At 39.3% G+C, this 19,642-nt stretch overlaps 3 protein-coding genes across 7 annotated transcripts; 2 read left to right on the top strand and 1 right to left on the bottom strand.

Annotated features, from left to right (window-relative positions):
* The first annotated feature begins 1,980 nt into the window (after positions 1-1,980).
* On the top strand, positions 1,981-10,465 carry LOC114154089 (cingulin-like protein 1). Of its 3 annotated transcripts, none has more exons than XM_028032867.1 (18): positions 1,981-2,725; positions 3,253-3,322; positions 3,402-3,508; positions 3,601-3,658; positions 5,607-5,687; positions 5,846-5,953; positions 6,024-6,108; positions 6,242-6,365; positions 6,446-6,538; positions 6,616-6,707; positions 6,819-6,885; positions 7,173-7,286; positions 7,746-7,949; positions 8,706-8,765; positions 8,857-9,053; positions 9,154-9,180; positions 9,347-9,404; positions 9,495-10,465. In XM_028032867.1, exons 2-18 carry the CDS (start codon positions 3,262-3,264, stop codon positions 9,717-9,719), a joined length of 1,761 nt encoding a protein of 586 aa, XP_027888668.1. In that variant the 5' UTR covers positions 1,981-2,725; positions 3,253-3,261; the 3' UTR covers positions 9,720-10,465. The 3 variants fall into 3 exon arrangements, with proteins under 3 accessions (XP_027888668.1, XP_027888667.1, XP_027888669.1); XM_028032866.1 differs by having other exon boundaries at positions 1,982-2,703; XM_028032868.1 differs by having other exon boundaries at positions 1,983-2,703; positions 7,746-7,940.
* Positions 10,466-10,802: 337 nt separating this feature from the next.
* Positions 10,803-14,633, bottom strand: ccdc117 (coiled-coil domain containing 117). Of its 3 annotated transcripts, none has more exons than XM_028034042.1 (6): positions 14,363-14,633; positions 13,942-14,136; positions 13,788-13,832; positions 13,059-13,295; positions 12,596-12,736; positions 10,803-11,667 (listed from the first exon to the last, which is right to left on the bottom strand). In XM_028034042.1, the coding sequence occupies exons 2-6, from the start codon at positions 14,034-14,036 to the stop codon at positions 11,430-11,432; spliced, it is 756 nt and encodes a 251-aa protein (XP_027889843.1). In that variant the 5' UTR covers positions 14,037-14,136; positions 14,363-14,633; the 3' UTR covers positions 10,803-11,429. The 3 variants fall into 3 exon arrangements, with proteins under 3 accessions (XP_027889843.1, XP_027889841.1, XP_027889842.1); XM_028034040.1 differs by having other exon boundaries at positions 13,788-13,835; positions 14,363-14,631; XM_028034041.1 differs by having other exon boundaries at positions 13,788-13,835; positions 13,942-14,106; positions 14,363-14,631.
* A 582-nt stretch (positions 14,634-15,215) lies between these two features.
* Positions 15,216-19,609, top strand: tcn2 (transcobalamin II). The gene is made up of 10 exons (XM_028034037.1): positions 15,216-15,335; positions 15,559-15,621; positions 17,028-17,217; positions 17,309-17,478; positions 17,778-17,930; positions 18,402-18,574; positions 18,668-18,842; positions 18,926-19,106; positions 19,187-19,305; positions 19,410-19,609. The coding sequence occupies exons 2-10, from the start codon at positions 15,564-15,566 to the stop codon at positions 19,469-19,471; spliced, it is 1,281 nt and encodes a 426-aa protein (XP_027889838.1). The 5' UTR covers positions 15,216-15,335; positions 15,559-15,563; the 3' UTR covers positions 19,472-19,609.
* Positions 19,610-19,642: the final 33 nt, after the last annotated feature.

Raw genomic sequence — 19,642 nt, 5'->3', positions numbered from 1 at the left:
GGCTCAGATGAGGCCATGGCATCAGGATGATGACCCGTCAGCAGCTTTTGGATCCGACTGACCACAGTGGTTGCCCGGGACTCCACCATGGGATCACAATAAAACCTGGTGCTGCATGGAAATACACAATCAGACCTCTTCTAATCAGCCTGCCAACAGCAGGAACAGAAGCCCGGGATAAACCCAAAATGACATGCAGGTATTTGACCCGACTGAGGAGGCGGCCGGACCCCCTGCAGAGTTTATCCCCCAAATTGTCTTGGCTCTCTCAGAACCATAAAATGAAGAGTAGTGAGTATTTAGATGAGTTAATCCAAAATATGAAGTAATTCTAAAACCAGCAGTGGATGAATGCAGGCATGAGAGAAACAGACAAGTTTTGAGGTGTTTTGATTCTGAGATTCACTCTCTGAACAAAAGAAAAGTGAGCTGAACAGATCATCTATAGAGGGACATGTGACCCAAGTAATCCCAGGATGCACCTGGCTGTCCAGGCATCCCCACTGAGCAACTGCAATGTTGCACAAGAGGTGCAATAGAAAATGACTTCATGTGATGTTTGAGTTACTATACATTTTAATAGTCATGTTGAGCTTGGGATTATTTGGATCAGTATGTTTCAGAATATCACAACTTCCGTGGCTGATGGTGAAGTGGCCTTCATCGTACTTGGCACCTGCAGAAACAGCACAGTGAATGTTCAGATCCATTCAATTAGAATAAAAAATCAATTTATTTATAAGCTTTATCAGTAAGTGAATCTCATTATACAGATTTATTACACACAGATGGATGGTTTCCAGCCTTTATTTCTGATAATTATGGTAATTTTTCTCTTACATGACATTTAAAATTAGAATAATACATCAGATCAGTAAGAAAAAAGAATACAAACATGTTAGCTTAATGAAAAGTGTCTTTAATACCTGCTTGTAAAGGTACTTACAATCTGGACAAAAGAGATTAATAGGGACATATATTCTAATTTATTGAATATGACTGTAAGTCTGTCAAAGTTGTTGATGCTTCAAATTGAGCAGCTGTTTGCCTTGAAAGCATCTTCTTTACTCAGATGAGTTCAAAGTTGAGTTAACGTAATGAGTTAATAAAAAACTTTCAAAGTTTTTCATTAACTCATTCTTTGTCTCTTTCTTCTCAAGGGTGCCATTATTCTCATGTTGGTATCTTCATGCTGCGTGTTTCCATAATGAACATAATAATTCACGAGAGATGAAGATGGTTCCTCCTCACTAGATGCTGCTCAGATCTGTGGCAGAATAAAAGGATGACAGCTGGAGATCCATTTTGCCTTTTTTTGACTGAAAGCATCGCCACACATAAATGCCTCTTACCTTTGAGTTGTTTCCACAGAATTTTGACAGTAAAAAAAGTCCAACAGCAAATGCAAATGCAATTTTCCTTAAGTGTAAAATTAGTCAGTGATTCTTGAGAAGAGGGACAAAACAGGTCCTATGGATAAAGCCCAAAATTTGAATAAAATATACACAAAATATAATTTTTTCAAATATCTGGCTAAACTAACATGGGCCATGTGAGCACAACAATGTATGTTTTCTTGGTGTTTGCTGAATATTTTTTATTTTAAACATTGTAGTAGGTGGATGGTGTCTTTAAAATCCTTTGTCCTCGAGCAAAACTCAATACATTATAATAGTTTAAAACAATTAAAGGAATACTAAGATAATATATTATGACAATTAAGTATAAGTATTCAAATAAATAATTATAAAAGTATCAATAAATTGAATTAAAAATCGTTTTTATATATTTTCCAACTCCATTGAAATTTGTCCCAAGTTTTTGTCAGACATAAAAAGAAAGAATGTTAAAAAATCAGGCATTATTGGGGGGCATCATAACTTCTGAGGACCACCTTTTCGATGTGTCCAATTAAAACACAAAAACGAGTCCAGTCTGCCCTCTCCTGGCCAGGAAGCTGATATCAGCTCCGACTTGGTGGCTGAATATCTTAAAGAAGTCGGTTGCAGGAGTGAGAGCCTTTGTACTAGAGCAGTCATCATAGTGACCAGACATAAATTTTGTTAGACGTCTCTGCTAAGATTTAAAACGGCAATGACAGCACAGAAACCGAAAGAATATTAGTGAACTGGAGGCATGAGGAACGCTGCCAGGAGAAATTAAAAGTCTGACGCATCAAACTTTCAGCAGCTTATAACAGCGAAATAGTTGAGTTACCTTCCAAAATTCAATGTACATGTGAGCCGTTTTCCCACTGTGGACTCTGAAAAGGGACGAAGGAGAAATTTAAATTCAGTCTCATTTTCAATACTTTTTGGACACATTTTTCTTAATAATTGACTTGGTGACTGCTTTCTGATTCAGAAGAACGTGTGGACAATGACATGTATTCTATGCTTTTTACCCCATTCAGGCAAACATGTTTCACATCATATTTTTTGCGGGGATCAAATGTACAGCAGAAAGTCCCTAAAAGTCCAATAAATGTCCTCAGTTTCCTCTGAGGATTCTAGTCAGAAACTCTGATACTAATGTTAGTGCCCCTTTGTCTTTCAGCTCTGACTGCACATGTGCAAGTGGGAGCTGTTTAAGTGTTTCCATAGCAACTAGTTTTCCCAGATTCCCCTCAGGAGCAGCAGGTTTTCTTTAGCCACTGCAGGAGTCAGGATCTGGAGCAACTTTACTCACTTTGTCTGCTTAAAGGTAAGCGACAAGGCAACAAATAGTAAGTTCTCTCTTGCTTGCTTTTTCTTTCTTACTTTCTTCTTTCTCCCTTCCTTCCTTTCTTTCTTTCTTTCTTAGCTCTGACATTTACCAGTCGGATTTTGCTATTAAATAATTTCCAACAGCATCCAGGGGAGCTAATAAGTGTTTAATAAGTTTGTTGGCACCAAATTAAATTTGTCTGTAGATTAAAAAAACACAAGTTTGAGTTTGTTTTTGTTTTACTGTGTTTTAAGCATGATGCTACAGAGGTTTTCAAGTCAATGCAAAATCTCATATTAAGGCATTTATATAAAACAGTACGCCCACTGTCTTTAATGCTCATTTTGCGGTGAGGGAGAAACTGAGGCAGTCTGCTGTCTCCTTGGTGAAAGAGCTTCCCAACAAGCTGACCAGGTTTCCTTGTCAACTGGGCAACAACATTCCTCACTCTCACATGAATCATGGCTGCCGATCGGCCTGAAACACTGGTTCATACTGGGGAAATCTATTTGGTATGAGGAAAAACAGCTGACTGTTTCTCTGCAGATTTAGGGCATGGCTGGCCATTACGAAGAGGGCAGAGAGACAAAAGAGATCAGCAAACTTCTTTGCTCCGGTCAGAAGTTTTAAAGCATTCTTTATTGCTCGCTCTGTTGCACATTTGCACAATGTTTACCTGCAGTTTCGTCTCTTAGATGCAGATCAAAAAGACAGCAATCTCAGGCTGGATCATCTGACTCCCAGACCTGATCACTGTGACCTCATCCTAGACGCTATAGACCAACAACTTGATCAGCTGCAGGTCTGCTAATGCTATGTTTGGTCCATCAGTCATTTTCCCCCATAATATTTTAACTAAAAGTTATTTCAGCAAATATCCTTGCTTTTTTGCAGATTATCTCTCCAAAACCAAAAAGCAATGTGGTTCCTACATCAAAAAATGGCAAAAACGGTAATGTATGCCATATATTCACCAGAAAATAAGTGACATTTTTCTTTCCACACAAGTGACAACAGATGTTTGGTTTTTCTAAGCTCCTCTGTGTGTCTGTAGCAAAACTCAAACTAATAAAACCTGCATTTCATTGCATTTTCCAGTGATAAAGAAAATCACTGGTGATATTTTCATTAGAAAAAACATTTTTTCAAAACGTTTCCCTTTTTGTCTCATTGCAAGCACATATGCGTGGAGAAATTAATTACTAGGTGTTGAAGCAAATGGTTAAGCAACATTATGAGGATGTACACAAAGTGTCAATATTTATTTATTTATTTACTTTAATTTATTTAAAACAAACTCAACTCACCCTGAGTTTGCAGAACCCATTTTTGCTGTATTTCTACTTCAAGTCTTGGTATACGTCTCCACCAGTTTTGCACCTCTACACTAACTTTACCATTTTTGTATATCAAAGAAGCTCCAGCTTTTATTTCTGAAAAAAGAAAAAAAAATGCACATAATTTTTGCATCAACTCCACAATAATGTACTAATTTTAGTTCTTCCTCTCATAATGTAAATGAATGACATTGAAGTTTGTAGTTGCAATGTTTTCTTCTCTCCCCCAAAAAATACACTGACCTTCTGGGATAATTCTGTTAATAACAAGGAAATCAGAAGAAGTCTGGATGTAATCCTCAGGGGCAAAGAGGAAAGTCAATTTTGGTGAGATCAGGTTGTCTGGAGGCTTTTAGAGGCTTCTTGGAGAGTCACATCCTCTTTCAGAGAGTATTTGCTCTGAGGAATGTGGAAGAAGCATCAAAGAAGAGACGACAGACCTCTCTCCATTTGGAAATACGGATCAATTAGACAGCGAGAACAAGACAGAGCGGACAGAAATCCCTGACAGTGACACTCATGAAAGTGATCAAAACTGGCAACATCCAGAGAAAAAAACAAAACAGTAAAATCTGTAAAAGGATTATTTATTGGTTAAAACGCCAGACATGACAGAGGGTGTTCTCTCTTTCTACCGTATCTGTCTCAACACAAGGAGAGCGTTTGAGACGGTGTGAGCCTAGACAAGGAAAATTTCTACCAAAATAACAGAAGATATTAGAATAAATTGTTAGCATTTGTTTGTGGGCAGATTTTGTTCAGACTCTTTATGCAGAAACATCACAGCTTTGCTGGAAAATAAAAAAATAATGGATAATCTTCTTTGCTTTCTATCTTTGATCTCTGGAATAAAAATAAGTCAGAGAAAAGAATTTTAAATGGGTTTAGCTTCTCGCCTTTTCAATTATGTCTGTGTCAAGACTCCATCCTCTTTCAGTCTGTTCTCTCTTTAAATCAGGCTTTATTTTTGGTTTTCATTGGTTATCTGTTAAAGCCTCTATTGTAACATAAGCAGCTACATTTAAAACAAAGATTTCTTGTTGCCTTCAACAACCCTTGTTCTACCATTTCTGTTTTTGCATCTCCTTTTGAAACCTCTAAAGGCTGTGGAAGGAAAAACAAAGAGGATTATATTACTGATCAGCTTGTAAGGCTTAAAGCCTCTAAAGGTCTTGGCTGTAAAAAATTTACTTGGTGATGGCGTTGACTCGGTTTACTTTGGCTCGCTTCGTTTCCTCCACAAACACTAATCAGAGTTACAGCCTCAGCAGTTTCTCACTTTGTTACCTCGTGGTCTCTGTGATCTCATTTTCTTCAGCTCCTTTGTTCTGAAGCTACTGCTAACATTTTGTTTCTAATTACATTCATTGCGCTCATTTGGGATTTTTTTTCTAGCTTTTATTTTCTGGCAAGAAGAAATTCCAGTAGGTCCCTTGTTCATGTGCAATCTGAACAAGTCAAATTTGAATTTGGAAAAATGCAGGTCTGCGACTAAAATGTTTGAATCCTGTTCGTCAGGATGCCAGTTGACCTCAAGCAGCATGTGTTTTGTTTCTGTTCCAGGAGTTGCAAGATGGAGCTTTGGCAACATGTCGACGGACGGCGATCTTGATCTGGACGTCAGGCAGCAGGTCAGGAGGACAGGTAGGCGCAGCAGGAGCCGAAGAGGAAACGTAAAGGATGAAAAAAGTGCTGGATGCAAAACTTTAAATAAAGATTAAAACGAATACAAAACATGTTTTAAAAAACATATATTTAACACTCCATAAGCATGTTTGTAACCTTTTTCACTCCCTCACAAGGGTGTTGCTCCTTCATGGAGGATGTTGGTGATTTGAATGACATCTGTGCTGACCATGGTGACAGTGACTCAGCTGGAGAGGAAGAGAGAGAAACTCAGTATACAGCAGGTAAATCAAAAAAAAAAAAGACTACATTTTATTAAACAATAAACAAGTTGTTTGTTTTGTAATCACAAAGCGAGGAGATTCTCTGATGCACATGAACAGATGAAAAGTCTTTCTGCATCCTCCAACAGTCAGCAGAACAACAGAAAAGCCAACAGGTATCTAGAAGATTTTTAAAAAATTCTGCATTTTGTGATTTTCAACATTTTAAGGGTTTTGTGACTCCCTTGTTGTGTGTGTGTGTATATGTGTGTGTGTTTCAGTTTCTCACATTTGTATTTATTTTTTAAGTGAAAATAAAGACAGCAGTGAAGACATTAAAGACCTCATCAGGACATCCACTCCAGTGAGGACATCAGAGAGGCAGCTGTCAGACTGCATCAACATGAAAGAGGAAGTCTTTGACCGCCGACGTGTAAGAATAGAGCTCACTCTTTATAATATTTATCCAAAATCATCCTGTGTGTCTGCAGCAATGTTTTGCTTTTTGCTTAGAAATGTGAGAACGAGGAGAAGAAACTCGGATCAAAGTGGATTCAGCTGAAAGAAGTTGAGCTTTGTCTCTCTGAACTCCGACAGAAAAAGAAGGTATGTGGCCTTGTTTAAGAAAAGGACATAAGATTAAAACTGTAGTTTGAGGCCTCGGTTTATTGCTTATGACGCAGGAAACTGTTCGGCAGCTAGAACAACTGTCTGCAGATACCACTTGGATGCAGAAGGAGAAAAGATCTTTGGAGTTTGTTCTGAGAAACAGCAGGTCAGAGAAATAATCTGTTTGCCACAAAGTTAAATCTTCACCAACATGCTTGTGTTTTGGTTACTCAGGTAGTGAAACGGGGTTCACATGCGTGCGTGTGTGTGTGTTTAGGTACCAGCTACAGCAGTTCCAGAGGCAGACAGAGTCACATCTGAAAACTGTGTTCTGCTGGAAGAAGGTAGTTCAGCAATAAATCCTGTTTTTGGTTTTAAATGACTAATTTGATTTCTTCTGTTCTTGCATCGTTTCTCAAACATAATCATATTCAAACATCACTGCAGTGGATCAGATCACAATTGAGAACAAAAAATAAATTATCATAGGAATGCTGCTATTTTTGTTTTTCGGTTTTTCAAAGTGAATAATTTTGTCTTGGATTTGACAAAATTAGGAGCAAAAACATATTTGTCTTTCTGCGAATGTGTTTCAAAATATTTGTAACTCATTAATGACTTCCTGGAGCAGCAGCTGGAGGAGCTTCATGAGGAGCTGCACAGGGCCACAGAGGCAGGGAGCTCACCGCTGAACAGATGTGCATGTCAGCAGAAACAGCTGGAGAAAAGGCATCAGTCTGAGGAGGTGACACTCTCTTCTTTCACTTTCAAAGTCAAATCTCGTACAAAATATGAATAAAACAACATTGAAAGGATTTGTTAGCGCCTGCAACCTTTGAATAAAATCAAATGTTTTATTCAGAAATCGAATCACTTATAGTTTGGTTTTGCTTTAATATCAAATTTTCATTTGATGCAAATAAAGATTTGTTCTTTGTCATCGGTGCAGTAAAAAGCAGTGCAGTTTTTTTTTAGAAGTGTATCTGAGCCACTGCAATAATCTCTGTCCAAAATGTGGTGCTATTTGAGGAGTTGAAAAATACATTGTTTTGATTTTCCAGTTCATATTAATGCAGCATTCTGATATCATTTAATATAAATATTTCACCAGTTTGTAATGTTTTCTATTTTACTTTAGATGTTGAACGGTTTTGGGTGAAAGGTTACATGTTATTTCTGCTTTTCTTCTTCTTCTCACTTTTAGCCCCCCAATGTTCGAGTCAGCGAGCTCCAGCACGAACTGGGAGAATGTAGGATCAAGGTGGGAGCACTGGGCGAAATGTTGGCGCAGAAGGAGCTGCAGCTGACGGGTTTGCAGGAGGAACGAGACTCTCTGCAAGTGGAGCGAGACAACCTGATGAGGGAGCTGCAGCTCTACAGAGAGCTGGAAGAAGCTCAGGTAGTGATGGTAGGAGCAGAGGATTTCGAATCTTCATGGCAAAATTATTCACACTTCAACAGCCTCATATTAAGTTGTGCTGCACAAACATTAATGTGTTTTGTTGGGTGTTTAAGTGACAGTTCATCACAAAGTTGTACTAAGGTGTGAAATGGAAAAAGAGATACATGGACTTCAAATATATTTTTCTTCGACAAATAGTTAAATCTCGTTCAGACAGGATGGATGGAGAGTGTTGGTGAAAACACATTTTACTAAAGTCTTGCTGCCTTTAAGAACTTTTCTTCCAGGTTTGCTCTGTATTCATCTCCATCCATCCATGTCCCCATCAACTCTGAGAAGTTTCCATGTTTCTACTGATGAAAAGCATCCCCACAGTATGATGCTGCCAACACTGTTTCAGGATGGTGATGGTGTGTTCAGGATGAAGTCGGGTGTTTTTCTAGTCATTCATAACATTTTGCATCGTCTACCACATGACGCTGTCTCCCCAACTAGACTTATATTAAGAACTCTCTGAAAACAAATGCATGCCACACTTTTCAGACCGTTTTCATCTCAGATATTAATACAAAGTATCATTTTTCAATTTGCTTCTTAATTATGCACTGTTTGTGTTGATTGATGTTTTTAAACCCTCCTAAGATACTATAAAATCTTTGCTTTGGAACATGATAAAATGTTGAAAGAGGACAAGAGTGATGAACATGTCTTTGGGGCACTGGCTATAAGTGCATCTCTATGTTTTAATATTCCTTTCGGCAGCAAGAACTAAACCTCCACAGGCAAGAGAAAGATCAAGCTTTAAAGGCACGTCTTATTCAGGTGCAAACTGAATACAAACGCATTTGTTTAAGCATACACAAATAGTTTTACACAGTTGCTGAAATTCTGTTTTATTCTAACTTGTATTGAGGAGCACATTGAGGAGTTCTGCAGTCTGAAACGTGTTTCTGGGCCTGAGGGAGGGGCGGCAGCGTCTCTCTGCAGGCAGCTGAAGGCCCAGGAGCAGGAGCTGAGGCAGCTTCAGAGCAACACGGCTCAGTGGAAGCAGCAGACTGCGGCTCGCCTCGCAGGCAGCTTTACCGAGCAGCTGATGGCTGATCTGGAGAGGTGACGCAAAATCATCCTTACAACATGTCCCGTGCATGTTTCATTTCAGTCATGGCTGTCCACCCATGAAAACACTTTTCAAACGTTTTTCATCCCACAGGTGCAAGACAACGCTGATGAGGTGCAGGTAACAAATAACACAGTAACTAACCAGCTAATGTAAAAAGCATTGTTTCAATCTAAAACTGCACAGTAGACGTTACCTGTAGACTTAAACATGTAAGTTCCTACTGGTGCTGTGTTTTTTTACTCATTGTGGCAGCTTTTAAAGAGTCTCCATGATTGTTTTACAGAACTGCATCAAAGATGAAAGAAACAAGTCCTGACAGAAGCACCATGTCTGGCGCAAAGGTAGACGACGTGTTAGCATTCGGCTCTTTCACACCTATTCCTTCAATAAACACGCTAGCACCGTTCCTGTTCTCTCCTTTCTTCCATCAGGAATCTCAGGAGGCTGTTTGCTCCCACTTGCATCATGCAGCGGTCGGCGCTGCTGCTGCACACGTCCCCTCAGACGTCTCTTTGTTTCAGCTCCTTTGCTCCCTGCAGAGCAGAGTGAAGCAGCTCCAGGTAGAAAATCAGGCTTTCCCAGACACACTTAGCTTTGATGTATCAGGATCCTTTCTGACAACAGTGAGAGGGGAATTACCCAAAGGAGATTTTTGAGGATATTTCACTGCTAAGTATAATTACAGGCTGTGCAGTGGCATGCAAAAGTATTTACACCCCTTGGAGTTTTTTGTATCGTCTTCCTTTGCAACCACAACTCTCCTGTGGGCAAAGGTGGGTAAAGTAGATGTCTTGGACTTCATAAGTTGAGGGTTTGATTCCAGCTTTCTCCTGCCACATGATGATATGCCCTTGGGCAAGACACTAAACCCCAAGATCTGTACTGATGTGAGTTTGAATGGTTTTTAAGAGACTGGTGTAAAGTGCTTGGAGCTGTAAATAGTCCAGAAAAGCACTAATAAATCTGGCCCATTCATATTTTATAATATACTAAAACAAATTAGAGCAAAATTGAGAAGAGGAAGGAAAAGGAGACATGCTGTGCCAATTTTTTATAATTAAAAACTTTAAAAATGTGGCTTAATATTCAGGTCCCACTGAGTTAATTCCTTGTAAAAGCATTCTTTGTTGTATGACTCCAAAACCACACAACTGAAATGATGTTGAATGTATTTTAAAGCCAATCAGTGGCAGCCATTATGACTCACTCACTGATACATCTGCATGTGATACAAGAATAAAAGGCAGGTCACTGTGACATAAGGCAGCATTCATCTGTGCTGAGAAAAAGGGATCTTCCATGGCCTGTCGACAGTGAACTGTGAATGAGTTGTGAACTGTAAATTAAATCATGCCACTTTTGTTAAATAACCTAATAAAACTCATGTGTGAGGAAACCCTTGTTACTGGAGGAAAATGATGACATCATGACTTATGGAAATGTTCAGGAAACAAAAACGACGCCTTTCTACCAGTACATATTAATCATGTCAGCTTTAACTGTACAGCCACTCCTCCGTTCTGAGGAGTTTAAGCAAGATGAACTGTTCATGTGTCAGAGACTTTCCAGACTAAGATCTCCAGAAATGTAACAATTTATAGCCCATTTGGAAAATGTATTAATCTAATTTTTAGCTGCTTATTGTTGCTAGCTCATCTGAGTTTGTTGCTTATCTCTAAAATGTATTTAACATTTTTAGGCTATTTTAAGAAAACTGTAGAGAAATGTTTTTAAAAACCTCTTCATGAACCATGTTTTATTATAAAACAAAAGAAGTAACAATGCTTCATGGCAATGTACAAATGCAAAGTTTACGCAAGTCATAAAAAAATGCCTTTGCAGAATTCCTTACAAAGTAATCAAAGGTCACAGATGTGGCAAATATCTGAACCAGAGAAAGATTACTCCTCTATCACAAAACAACTGAGTTCTTAAAGTCAAAGTTCAAAGAGCATTTCTGCGACAGAGGAGGATTACTCCTCCACCACAATATAACGGTAAACAGGAAGTCAGGCTTTTAGTGTTCTGTAGGGACTCCCTAAAGTTTGCAGAGAAGAGCCAGGCATTGCACACTTATGGTCAACAGTAACATAAGTCATATTTACATTACATCAGTGTGCTGCTGGTCACTCATATGAACAAAATGCCTCTAACTTATGAGTGAATGTTAGTAAGGCGGCAAGTTTACAGGCCTTCAAGGTTTACATCAATAACACTGTTAAAGTTAATCCTCACATATCTGTCCACAAAAACAATGTGTGGTAAATAAATGACGCACAAACGAGCTCAAGATCAACAGGAGATCACAACACAACCGATCAGCTTATTCTGTGACGCTTGTCCAGTCTTTCACTTTGGCTTCGAGGTTAAATTTCCATGTCCTCCTCCCCTGAGTGGTGGAGCACAGGGAAGCTGTACATGGGTGCGCATGTCTCTGCAGGTGGACAGGAGGGGCTGAGGGGCGGGCTGGGAGACGAACATGGAGTTGGGTGCTGCCGGCCGACCGTCTGCTGTTTCCGCTGCTTCTGTAGCGAGTCCTTCAGCCTCTGGCAGAAGGGATCTTCTGGAGGACGCCACAGGACCAGCTCCATGCCTGAAGGACTCCTGGGGTCAAGAGGAAGGAGAGAGTGAAGGGAAAAAAAGTCACAGCAGATGGACATTAAATAGATAATTGTTATAGTCAAACGTAAGTTTATTAAACTCCAAAAATGCTTTTATGAAGATCTCAGAAAATTCTAGAAATGCAGCTAGTTTGCTGGACCTTTCTGGACTCCTACACCAAAACTAAATTTGTTTTTAATTTGTGTAAATGTAGGGGGAAAAAAAGAAATCAGTGTTTCTTTAAGTTTCAGTAAATTAGATCTACTTCCTTTTTATGACCACATAATAAAACATAATAACTAAGATTTAACATAATTAACATCTGGTAAAATTCCACTTTAACAATTTATAATGATTAACAATATCATTGCTTTATAGCCATAACATTCTTAGGTTAATGTAAAACCCAATTTATATTACATTTTCCAGTGATAAAGGAGCAGGCAGGCTAGCATAACAAAATGTTCTGATTTTAGGAGCAAAATTCTTTTGGAGGTATTTTAAAGGTATGTGGGAAAGTTTAAAGTAATTCTGATAAGCTGAACTTATGATGATTTGTTGCTTCCTGCATCTCAGGGTTTGTAGTTTGCAACAGCATAACACATGAATTACTGAACGGGGGCCGGAAATCACAAAATAAATGCTAGCAGAGTATTTTAAAAAATACATAAAAACACTCCTAGCAATACCTATTAGCTATTTTAACTGTTTTAAAATGATCAGAAACACTATGAGCTTTTATGTAGTAATCCATGTTTCCCTGGAGAATAAATATGACTCGAAGATCTTTTGTCTGAGCTACTCTTCAAAACCAGTAACATAAGAGACCACGGCATTCCGGTAGTGCAGATACTCTAAGGAATGAAAGCCCAGTGGAGGGCTCGGTACTTCAGGAGTTAAAGGATTATGGAAATGAGCATGGAGCACGTACACAGACTGGGCCACAGTTTGGGGGAGAATGTCACTGATGCCGCGCTGCAGACCCTCCTTCAAACTGTCTGAGATGACCAGAACCGGCCGCCTCGGGACCGGCTCTACATCAAGATCCTCATCGTCATCTTCAAGGATTATTCTGCAACACATCAACATCATAGTGAACAAATACAGTCACACCAAGTGTGACTGTAATTTTTCTGTGCTGAACCCAACAGAAAAATTACCACAACTGATTAGTGACACAAAGCCCCTCTGTTTGAAATAAATGGAGTGAACTGCAGGACTCAATGGGAAATATGTATATTACCAAGGTGGTAGTAAAAGTAAGTGAAAAATCACCCAAAGTTTGGACTTTGGTCTGAAGGTCTGACAGCGGATTATGCATGAATGCACAAGCATTAGTGGTTTTATATTTCTGACTCAACTTGAGGACAAGCAGGCAGAAAGTTGCTCCATACCTGTCTTCAATCTCCTGCAGTTTCCTGTGAGCCGCTTCTATCTCCATGCAGGGGATCTCCATCTCAGCTCGGGGCTGGACAGAAGAGGGCTGCAGCAAAGTGAGGCTCTGATGTGCTGAACATGGCTGTGGAGGAGGAGGAAGGGGGACTTGCTGTGCTGACAGAGTAGGACAAGTGTTCACCAAAATATCCACTTCTGTTTCAGGCATTAACCTTCGCTTTTTGGCACTGCAACCCCTGACAAAGCAGAAAATATGTTAGAATACGCCTGTGTGGAGCCTGCATGCAGCGTGAAATGTTTTACACATTTACACATTCTGTCAGATTAAAAACACAACATTTGTGTATTTTCAAATGAATTTTATAAGACAGAGCAAAATAAAGTAGCTCATAGCCAGCCAAATGCAGATCGAAATGCAAAGTGGCAACTTTTACAAATTCATCAGACTTTCTCTAGCCAACTTGATTTAGATCAGCTTATTAGTATCAAGATGTGTAAAGCTGGCAAAATGGAAGCATCTCAGCAAAAGTTGATCCTACAAAAACGATGTCAGGAGGACTGAAAACAAATGCAGATCACAATTTCCAGTTTTACTTTTAAATTAAAAACATTAAAAACTTCCACTTCACAAATATGTGCCACTTTATGCTGATCTATCGCATAAAATTCAAATAAGATTAATTGATAGTAGGGCTACAATTATTATTCACCACACTTTGCTCACTTACTCATCATCTAGTCTCCTGTGCTTACGAAAGCGTCTTGTTTCCCAGCTGCTGTGGATCAGAGACAAATATGTCAAAAACAAAACATTCCTGTATGCATTCCTGGTCAAGTGTCGGCACTAAACTTGAGTCAAAAACATACCAATCAGTACCATACCTGTCTGAGTTTAGTTCTCTCTGAAGGCTGTCAGAGGTACTCGGAGGTCCCAACTCAAATTCAGGCAGAGTAGTGGGGCCTGAAAATGAATACATGGCTGGTAGACACCCCAGCTCACTGGCCGAGGGACGAAGGTGTGCATGAAGAACCAGTGGAAGGGTTGATTTGAGGCAGGTGGTTATAAGAAGTGTTAATCTGAAAGATCAGAACTGATGCTAATTAGATCAGCTTGAAAAAAAAATGCATTTTTCTACGACGTACAGGACGCACGTAGTGACTGTCACCAACATGACACTACGGAATTTATGTCTTGTATCTGGTTGGGGTGTTATTTATCTAAATAATGCATGGTAATAAAATTCTCATTGAGGTGACTAATAGTTTTGCACAAGTTCAGAAAAACACAAGTTAAAGCGCTGACCTGTGAACCTGCCCTGCCCCCTCGCCGTTTGTTGCTGTCGATGTTTAGCTAGCTCCTCTCCGCACCGTTGGGGGTTTCTCTGTTTAATGCGGTCATTAGCGGACAATAACAGCATCTGGTGATATGACCCGATAAAATAATTAAACCTCGGCTAAGCAGAAATGGCTCATAGACCACACGCCTTATTGTGCGTGGTGTGTGTGAAAGGCTTTGAAAGTAGGACGGGTCAACCTGACGTCGAATGAAAAAAACACACTTACGCTGGAAGACTCGTCAAGGTTCTAGAAAGAGCGTGAGCTACGCACGAGGCACAGGTGAATTATGGGTAACGTAGTTATGCCACACTCCACACAGATTCTTTTTCGTCAACACAATCGGTTACATCAGTAAGTTAGAATAAACAGCTGTGCGTGAAGAACCAGTAACTATATCCAGTTGTTGTTTCATTATTAAAAGGTTCTGCTTTTCAAAGTTTTCAAAGTGAGGCTGATAGCGCCCTCCCTACTCTAACTTTGATTGGCTCAACCTCACAAGCGCCTCGAATTCTAACCAATCACAATCATCTAAATGTTTCATATACTTTTCCAACTTCCTGTTGTATTGCTGTTTAAAGAGACGATGAACTCTTCAACTTTTTCGATTATTATTATTATTATTATTATTATTATTATTATTATTATTTTTATTTATTTATTTTTTAAATTTATTTTATTGTTTTGTTTGTTTTGTTTTGTTTTGAGGGGGGTGTATATAGTTAGCGTCCCGATCCACACTCCATTCCAGTAGATGGCGGTAATGCACATCTAAAAGTTGCTTGCCAACCGCCATAAAAAAGGAAAAGAAGAAGAAGAAGAACTTTTTCGAAGTTGTGTCATCTCAGATGATGGGTCATGTGAGACCGAGGCGTTATAAGCATTCGTCTCTCTGTTTTTCTCCCACTCAGCTCTGATTCTTCGCATTGGATTCTCAGGAGGTAATAAGCTACTGAGTCTTTACAGCTTTGTTAAAGTTGACAGCAAAACCATTGCGACATTACTGCTATAACAATGTCTTACTATTTTAGATAGCAGCAGTGTTGTGCCTATATCTTGCTAATATTTGAAGATTGTACTGTTCTAATAGTGTGAAATGCTTCAATGTCAGGTGAATGTTTGTGTTGTTATTTAATTTTTCTATTTTGTTTTCTTTTTGGACAGCCAGAATGTTGGCTTTAGTGATTATTACCGGACTGCTGGCTTTTGCCTCTAGCAAGCCGTGTGGTAAGTAACTTTTAAATATATATTTCTATCTTGAAAACAGTAAACACTTTTTAAAACTACTTGAATTGTGATGCAACCAAGTCTGGAAATTCTCAGATTTTGCAATCTTCGAAATTTTGACTCGTCGATCTCTCCCAGTTGGCAGAAACTCGTTGAACACTTTAGACTTAAGGATAAAAACCTAAAATTAAAATAGAAACAAAAACGTTTCAGAAATCATTTATCTAGTATAATATGAAGAAATCATAGTAATTTTGAATGTTTTTTTTAAGCTTAGGGTTGGGGTTAGCATTAAAATAAAAGCAGAATTTTGTAGATTTTTTTTCTTATTTTACTTAGTTGAACAAGCACAGTCAATGTGCATGGTAACCTTTTTGAGACTAATGTCATTGCTAAGGCCCATCCATTCGATGTCTTCTTCTTTGAGACAACAAGCAGCCTGCAGGTTGAAGATAGTAGGCCAGACATCTTTCCTCATAACACTATCCAGTTCATACTGGGTGATCTTGAAGGTGTACCCAGGCCAGAGGAGACTTTTAGCCCCTCTGGTAAGTTCTTGCTCTGCCTTGGGGTCTCTCCCCATTGGGATGCGCCTTTAAAAATGTCTAAAATGAGGCATCTTGGTCAGATCCCCACACCATCTTAAATGGCTCCTATTTTTTGAGCTCCTCTGATGGCTTATGGAGCTCCTTACCTGAATCTGTTGTATAGGAGAAGTTTATTTTAGTTGCTTGCACCTAGGATCTCATCCATTCAACAATGACAGTTATCTCATGATCATATGTCAAAGATAAATTATTGACCAATCAGTATGGAGAGCATTGCTTTTTTTGCTGAGCTCTTTATTCACATTTACAGATCGATGCAGCACCTGCATTACTGCAGATGATGCCCCAAATTGTCTATCAGTAAATCTAACAGAGGCCACCTCCACAAAATGACGTCTAGGTCAGTGCCAATTAAGAAAGAGGGCCTGGGTGTGCTGAGTCCCAGTTTCATAATTTGGATTTTGGGGTATGTGTATTTATTTGGTGTCTATCTTTTACTATAGAAAGATAAAAATCAAAACATCATAACCATATTTTAGAGGAAGTTCATGCCATCCATTTTACTGAATGATCCACCTGCAAGCATCTCCATCAAAAACTAAACAAATCTGTAGAATGCTGAACCTTTTAAAAACGATCACAAGCAGCAGAGTAGAAAGGTGTTTTTATTTTTACCTCATGCAATTTCTTAACTTGTATTGAGTTTATCTGGGTAGAGGCATTCTGTAATTTGCTCTTAATCTTAGCTGCTGATGCAGCTTCTTGGGGTTTCACAATCCTCCAAAAGTTTTTGTTGATGTCAGCAACAACACAGAGACATCCCTGTAAGTTGTTTTTTTTTGGCAAAATTTGTTTCAGATACTGAAGGATCCAATTCTGAGCTGCTCCTGACACTCAACAGGAATCTTGTTCATTCTCTGGAAAGTCCAGAAGGACTTCCCAATCCCAGCGTTCACCTGGGTCTTCGACTGTCTCATCACCACAACCAAGCCAAGGAGACAGATCACCTCAACAAACTGAAAAATGAACTTCACGATGACATTCAAACGTATTTTTCCACGTTTCGTAACAGTACATTGACGTTCTATGTGAAATTATGAACATTCGTTGTTTTTAACTTTGTCTAACTTTGTCTTCAGCTCACTCTCAAACGGCCAGGCTGTGACTGGCATCATGGCGCTGTATAGTCTTGCCCTGAAGTCCTCCTGCTATGACCTCAACACCATCAGCTTCACTGCAGATGACAAGAGTGAGACACTGCTGACACACCTGAAGAGGCAGATGGAGCAGGAGAAAGAGCACATCGGCTGTAAGATTTTCCTTCACGGGTTCAGTTTTTTTCTAAAACGTTTGCAGAAACTTGTTTTACTGTCCTGCAGCATGAGGTCAGAGTTCACTGCTGTGATTTGTCTCTCAGAAAGAAAACTATTTCTGAAAACGCTGAACAGCGAAAATGAAACAGTTAAAGACATAACATGATCCAAGAATAGAGCAATTATTAACTGATTCAAGCTCAGCAGGACACCATAATGCCAAAATAGCATAATTTTTTTCTAACTTTAGTAAAGATTTATGTCATTTAGGTTTTTTTTTTCTTTCGTCTTGCAGTCAGCCACCGCCCTTTGACCAACTATTACCAGTACAGCCTGGGTGTGCTTGCTCTCTGTGTGAGTGGCATAAGGGTCAGCAACCATGTCAGCCACAAGCTCATCAAAGCAGCAGACAATGAGCACTTCAAACACGGAGAAACCGAGAGCATTGGTGAGTTAAAGGGCTGTTGAAAATCTTTGATCTGTAAAGTGGATTAAATTGCACAGTTTTTGATTTGTAAAATAAAATAGCTGTGACTAGTAATTTAAAAACGGCATTGACGATGTACTATTCAAATAATAAACTGTTCCGATCTAGAGAACATTTGCAAGGCAGTTTAGGCAAATCTTATCAAGTCAAGATGTGGCGTGCTCATGGAGTCCTACCAAAGGAGACTGTATTAAAAACTATTAGTTTAAGACTCTGCAGACTATGCAACTGGATTATTGCACTTTTTTTAATCTAAAAAAAATTGTTTTTCAGCTGAAATATATAAGATGATTGCAACAAAATGTATGGAAACAGTTTAGCACTTTCACATCTTAAAATCTGGTATTGTAATAACATATTGACAACATGCAGACCAGGTGTGTTTTTTAAATCTCTGTTTGTTTTGTAATTCAACATTTTTGTCCCTCCTAGATACCTATGCTATGGCTGGCATGGCCCTTCAGTGCGTGAAGAACTCTGGATCATATTCACACAATGCAGAGGAGCTGAATTTAACTCTCAACAAGATCAAGCAGAAGCTTCTGGCCTCTCGTAGATCTGACGGTCATATTGGCAATGAGTTCAGCACGGGTCTGGCAGTTCAAGTAAGAAGTTATTTGTTTTCTGTCCTCACCATCTTTCCTTGTTTCTGCATCAAACCTTAAAAATCACTCGTGCTTGGTTTACTGACATTCAAGGCTTTACTGGCAATGGGCAGTGAGGTTGGAGATTGTTCTGCCTCAATGGAGGCCATGAGAACAGCTGCCAGAAGCAACACCTACCACAACCCCATGGCTATTTCTCAGACTCTGCCGGCGCTCCAGAGGAAAACCTACCTGTCGGTAAAAACTCTGGACTGCCTCAATGAGGATGGTGTGTGCAGAATTGCTTCCAGCTTTTTTTGGTCACTTTGATCGGTATCATTTCTTATTTCACATGTTGTTTTCTTTTTGCAGACACACTGGTGCTGGAGCCTGTAGACCCTGCTGTGGTTTTACCAAGTGAGACCAAAGTGAATGTGATGATGGAGGTGGTGACTGCTAGCGGAGCTGCAGCTGCATACTCTGTGGACGTGCCAAAGGGCAGCTCCCTGCTGGAAGCCCTGGAGCTGCTTGAGAGGAAGAATGTTGGCTTCACGTAAGTTGATTTAATGAGCCTCAGCAAGTCACTGTCTGTCAAACCTGCTGAAGTGAGTAAAACCTGATCCTGCTTGGCAGATTTCAGAAGGAATCCAGTCAGTGGGGACCATTCTTAAGCGCTGTAAACGGAGAGCAGGCCAGACAAAGCGACCGCAGATACTGGCACCTTTCTTCTGATGGCACGGCTCTCACTGAGGGTAAAGACACACACACACTTGTTGCAGTGACATTCAGCAATATTAACTACTGTAGTCTGTTAAATTCTTTGAAGTTAAATAATTGAAATACCTAATTTTTTCAGGTGTTGGCGACTTCAAGATCAACGCTACTCAAAAGATCACCATCAAAAACACAAGTTACTGATAATGTTGCTCTAACGACAAATTCTTTACCTTCAAATCTTTTCTGGCACTATTTTGATCTGTGATTATAGCTAAATTGTCTGCTGCTATCGTTTATTTATGCATTCATAAATGGCTTGCATAAAACTGTAATTTGGGACTTCTGTGATAGTTTTTAATGTAAATGCTTTTA

This window comes from Xiphophorus couchianus, chromosome 12 (assembly GCF_001444195.1).
Source record: "Xiphophorus couchianus chromosome 12, X_couchianus-1.0, whole genome shotgun sequence".
NCBI classification, from domain to species: domain Eukaryota; kingdom Metazoa; phylum Chordata; class Actinopteri; order Cyprinodontiformes; family Poeciliidae; genus Xiphophorus; species Xiphophorus couchianus.
The sequence above is the reverse complement of the archived record's forward strand: the minus strand, read 5'-3'. Positions and strand labels throughout refer to the sequence as shown.